Source organism: Musca autumnalis, unplaced genomic scaffold (genome assembly GCF_047663935.1).
Source record: "Musca autumnalis isolate F117 unplaced genomic scaffold, ASM4766393v1 scaffold_3, whole genome shotgun sequence".
Lineage (NCBI taxonomy): Eukaryota > Metazoa > Arthropoda > Insecta > Diptera > Muscidae > Musca > Musca autumnalis.
This window is the reverse complement of record NW_027411866.1, coordinates 140,559,101-140,564,995: the sequence shown is the minus strand read 5'-3', so window position 1 is coordinate 140,564,995 and position 5,895 is coordinate 140,559,101. Positions and strand designations below refer to the sequence as shown.

At 38.0% G+C, this 5,895-nt stretch overlaps 1 protein-coding gene across 1 annotated transcript; it reads left to right on the top strand.

Annotated features, from left to right (window-relative positions):
* The first annotated feature begins 3,144 nt into the window (after positions 1 to 3,144).
* LOC141397824 (uncharacterized) lies at positions 3,145 to 4,718 on the top strand. The gene is made up of 3 exons (XM_073974573.1): positions 3,145 to 3,297; positions 3,358 to 3,579; positions 3,962 to 4,718. Exons 1-3 carry the CDS (start codon positions 3,244 to 3,246, stop codon positions 4,496 to 4,498), a joined length of 813 nt encoding a protein of 270 aa, XP_073830674.1. The 5' UTR covers positions 3,145 to 3,243; the 3' UTR covers positions 4,499 to 4,718.
* Positions 4,719 to 5,895: the final 1,177 nt, after the last annotated feature.

Sequence of the window (5,895 nt, the reverse complement as noted above, 5' to 3'; positions counted from 1 at the left end):
TAATTTAACTGTTTTGGGACAACGCGTGTCCCAACGTGTCACTAAACGGACCGTATGTGCCGAGGACTTAACAGTTTGTTTCTCACTAAAGCCCTCGGCACATACGGTCCGTTTAGTGACACGTTGGGACACGCGTTGTCCCAAAACAGTTAAATTATGTTTAACTTTAATGCGTCAGCCATCTAGTTGTTTTTCAAAAAACTTGGCATCACTTACACGTTTTTCATGTGGTTGTTGTAGCGCGACGCTCAACGCACCGTATGTGCCGAACGCTTTATGTCATTTTGGTTATGTCATTTGCCCCGATACATTGTTTAATGCGTCAGCCATGTTGTTGTTTTTCAAAAAACTTGGCATCACTTACACATTTTTCATGTGGTTGTTGTAGCGCGATGCTCAACGCACCGTATGTGCCGAGCGCTTAATTTTATCATCGTTTATTTCAAGTTTATTTCATATATCCTAAAAATTAAAAGTGGTTTGTGCGGGACCTTTTTTAAAATTTAAATGGAATAAAAATTATTTTAGTCATTAACAGGCAAAAGGCCATTCATTCCTGCAACAGGAAATACTTTTTTGAGATTTTTTTTCATTTCATAGAATTTTTTCAAAAAAGAAAAACAAATTAAATTGATTTGTGCTGAACCTTTTTTTAAAAAAATGGAATGAATGGCATTCCTTGCCTGGCTTCAGTAGCGGGACCACCCTGCCAACTTTTTGAACTTCTGATATAATATGGGTGACTAACGATAGGTTGAGGACCCTTTTTAAATACTCAACTCCGTGTTTATCCAGTTGTTTAAGCATTACCACTGACATTCTGTGCGGTCCCAATGCATTGGATGATTTTGCCTTCAGGCTGATCTCTGCAATATCGCCCATTGTAAATTGTGGTTATACCTTCTCGGCTGGAAGGGCTTTTCCTATAAGGCGTAGCACACTTCTCTTCACCCTATCAATCTCGGGGTACTCTATAAACTGCCGACTAAAATAGCACGCGCAACTCTTTGGGTCAGTTACTTTCAGGCTGTTGAAAGTAACAGCTGTTCTATCATCCTTCTTTCCCGGATTCGAGAGTGATTTAACCGTTGCTCACAATTTACTTAATCCTGTACCAATGTTTATGTTCGCCTACTAGTCTGTTGTGTTTGGTCTGATTTTGTGATGATGTCGCGGAACAATCCAACGGCAGCGGGTTCATTCGTACCGGATTGACCCGAAACCATAGTGCTTCGGGCAGCGGCCACCATCCCAGCATCAAACCTATGATTCTACGTAGGTATCATGCTGCTACAACAACATCAATGATGAACATTCTCTCAGCTACCCGAGGTCTCTGAAGCGGTGATTGGTAAATTCTCTTCATCCTTGCCAATGAGCTTTCCCATGGTTCCGTGCAAAACGTGGATCTATCAATTTGATTGGCCATTACCCAGGATAGAATACCAAAGCTCATGAAGAGCATTAAAGTCCCCTAGCACCAGACTGTTATTGCTCCTAAAAGCGAACTAATATCGGGCATATAAGGCAGGACACAGCTATTCATAGGCGGTATGTGCACATACTTTACCATACCGTTCTTTACTGCTACCTCCGTACATTCCATGTATGGTTCACTAGAGTCAAGCGAGATAGGTCTGTACTGGACAGACTACTATATTAAGAAGACAAGTCCTCCTCCACCGCTTGTTGTGCGATCCTTCCTCAGAACATTGTAACCATCGCAAAGTTGCAAGCTACAGGTGGCAGTAAGCTTTGTTTCCTGGATTCGATAACCTTATTGCAATTGAATTGCAGGAATTCCGGGCCGCTGAATTACAACTTATGGTGTTAAATGCTGCGTTTGCTGGTTTTGGGGAGACTGCGGGAGCGTCTCGTCTTCTGACGACGATGTTGGAGACACACTGGGGGTTGTTCTGGCGCAGCAAGCAGCACCCAGGATTACTGGGAAGAACTGCACCCATATCCTGTTTCAAGTGGAATAGAGGGGACACTCATTAGATTTAGGGCCGAATAGATGGATTCGAATTTCACTACATTGAACACTACTTCTGTGTCTTGAAAGGTGACAAGGGTGTGGTCCGAATCATCTATATTTTTTTTCTATATAACCCACGGTCTATAGTTCTTCGGTAACGTGGACTTTCATTCAGTATGGTAATCAAGACAGGTGGTGTGTTTTGAAGGATCGCCGGAATGACACAATCCTGTTCCATTCGTTATACAATACAATAGTAATTGTGGCCTCTATCATTAATTGATAATTTGGAAGTAGAGTACAGCGATCGCGTCCGATTTTTGAATACTTTACAATTACAGAGGCTCAATTTTGTTTCTATGAACATGTGAAATGAAAACTTTTATAAAGGCGAAAACTGTCAAATGAAAAAAGTTATAAAGAAAATATTTTTCATTTCAAATTTTCATAGAACAAGAATCCAGCCCCAGATTAAGATTTTTATGTCTACGCCAACAATTCTTTACCGCTTCTAAATTTTTTAATTCTTAATCACAATCTTACTAAGCATACCTTTCCACGTATTGATCATGAATCGTTGTCAGGTTGAAATGTGTTTCTTATTAAGTTGTCCACAGTGTCAAGAATCTAATCCCGTTACCACTTTATTCAAATATATGACTTTAAAAATAGACTTTTTGCCTAAGAAACTTGAAATTGGGCCTATAATACAAAGTATTGATTGTTCATGAAATCCTTGGATTACTTATAAACCTATCAACAAAAGCCTTCTCATCAGCGATCCTATTCTTATCCACACTAGGCAAATAAGAATTGGCATCCTTGCACTCTGGAAATTGGGTTTATTGGACAGGTAAAAAGGCTCTCATGTAAACAATCTATAGTGTGTTTGGAAATTCCCTTAAAAATTAAAAAAACCCAATCTCTATGTCCAACAGTTCGTCATAACGACATGAGTCATGTGAATAGTTTGTTTTTCAGTATTTTCACAAAACAATTTTCAATGACACACTCTCAACGCCCCTAACTTATTATGTAATAAAACTATCTCAAAATTACGCCTTAGAAAACTTGAAGCACTTCTGAGAAGTGTATATTTAATTGGAATATCAAAAATTTGTTTAATTGAAGTAAACAATATTCCCGCCCGTATCAGTTATAACAACATTGCTCTTCACATTTTAGATGGTATAAATACGCAGTGCCATTGTACGAGTAGGCAATAGTTTCACATTTGTTTTTGCAATCGTTAACCTTCTGGAAAAATGGAATTCAAAACTTTGTTTAGCTTTTTGGCACTATGTCTTATGGCATTTGCGGTAAGTTGCAAACGATTCTAATTTGAAAATATTTGACATTAATTTTTGGGTACTTTATAGGTCAATGTAAACTCGTACTACATTGATTCCGAAGGTCTTACGTATAATAGTCCAGTTATCGAGTACGATGATTTTGAGTTCAAAGGTACTGATGCCCCTGAAACTACTGAAACCGCAGAACCTACAGATCCTCCCCACCACTATGGTCCTGGTGATGTTGAAGAAATTCATCGTTACGTAGAACATTTATTGACTGTTGCGAATCAATTAATTGAAACTGTGGTAGGTATTCATCATTCAGGGCTTAAATCATTTCGGGAAAAACAAAGAACGGCCGAGTCAAATTCGAACTAGGTTGCCCTTTAGCTCATATAAGGTATCTTCGATAACCCAACAGTTTGTACAAACTTTTACAAAATGCTGTGCGGTAACAAACTTGTTCAGTAAACGAGAAATGAGAAGTAGTTGCATGCACGTGCAAGTACTTTTTACTTGCGAAGTTATCGAACAGACCTATAATTTTCGGTGCACGAATAAAGAGCAAGCGCGACCTAATTACATTTTGGCTACGGGAATCTACTATTCCTTTACAGAAAATGACTGCCGCGAACATTCTTAGTATTGACAAAATTCAAAAGTAATTTTTACCCTTCTATACCAACAGCTAGAAGCATTCCACGAAGGACATTCTTTTAAGCCTCATCCCCATTTTCCACTCCATGAAGATCATCCACATGGTTTACTGCCCGATCACCATGATTCGCAAGAAGATGAACACCACCATGACTCGCAAGAAGATAACCATGATCATGAACACCACCATGATTCGCAAGAAGATAACCATGATCATGAACACCACAACGATAACCATGAGGGTCCTCAGGAGCACAACCATGTACCAAGCCACCATGAAGAACCCAAAGATGAAGACAATCACGTTCCAGAACACCACAAAGGCTCCGAGGAGGATAAAGATCATAAAGAATCTGAGGAAGATAAACACGAACCAGAACACCACAATGAATCCGAAGAAGATAAACACATTTCTGAACTTCACGAAGAAGGACCAAAGAAAGATAACCACGCTCCAGAACATCATGAAGAAGGACCAAAGAAAGATAATCACGCTCCAGAACCTCATGAAGAACAAAAGAAAGATAATAACGCCCCAGAACATAATGAAAAACCTAAGAAAGAATAATATTCTACCATCATTTCGATAACTGTTTTGGATTAGATTATGGTATAATAAAAAGGTAACATCATTTCGAATTTGGAACCCAAATAATTGAGCCTATCTAATCCAATGACAAATTCATTTTGGAAATGGAATGCAGATTTGGTGGGAATTGTTAAAAATATTGAATGTTCTGTGTGAAATTTAAATTTGTATTCAAATAAAATTTTAAATGTAACCCCAACACACACATTAGGTTTGTCCTTGTACTTTCTCAGTAAATATTACTCAGTAACTTCTTTTTAGAGAGTAAAGCATTTTATACTCTTTCAAAAGAAAAAAATAAAAAAGTAAACAGAAAATTTTCCATTTGATTAATATTTACGATTATGATATTTGAATATTTTAAACTTTTGACAACTGCCTAAAGCTGCAAAATGTTACTGAACAAAATTCCTTCAGTAAAAATTATAAGTTCTCAGTAATAAAAATTTCAAAACAAGTTTCTCAATTCATTCTCTTTTACTGAACATTTGTGTAAAAAAACAACATTCAGTAATAATTTTTAATAATTGTTACAAAATATCGAGTACGCAGACACACTTATTATATCGTCACCTGAAATGCCCAAAGACATAACCCTCAACCTAACCCTTTGACCTTCGTAATATTTTGTCCATACTTAGTTTAAGTTCGAACATGGGCCATATCGGTCCTTCCCCCACAAAAGTTCGAAAATGTTCGGAAAACTTGTGCGCACTCTTGAAGGGAGTAACCGATTTGGTCTATACTTTGCACATCGTAAAATTTCTACCAGATTCAGATGAGGTATTCCAGGTTTGGAAATGTTCAGCTTAGGACCTGCTTTCGAATCGCTTAGATTTTTGTTGTAACAAATTGTATTCACTGACCTCCATACGACGGTATACGTTTCATTAGGAGCAAGTCCATACTTCCAGAGAAAATAGCCTGAAAGGTTCAAAACCCCCGGGAAACCGTGTGTAGTGGTTGGAGCGCAATATAACTCTCGAACGGATCTGCCAATTTGGTCCAAAATGTGGGATTCGTAATAATTTGTCCAAACTTAGTTTAAATTCGAAGATAAGCCACATTAGTCCACACCTTCAGGTACTTCCCACACAAAAGTTCAAAAATGTTCGGAAAATTGTGCACATGATAACCCTTGAAGGGAGTGACCGATTTGGACCATACTTTACACGTCCTAATATATCTACCAGATATAGATCAGGTTCGAATATGAATTATATTTGTTCACTCCTTCGGGTAACTCCCACACAACATTTCGGATAAGTTAACTTTAAGACCTGCTCTCGGATCAGATTAATTTTTCTTGAAGCAACTTGCATTCGATGCTTCAAATACGAAGTAAACGTTTTTTTTTCATGGGCAAGTCCGTAGCG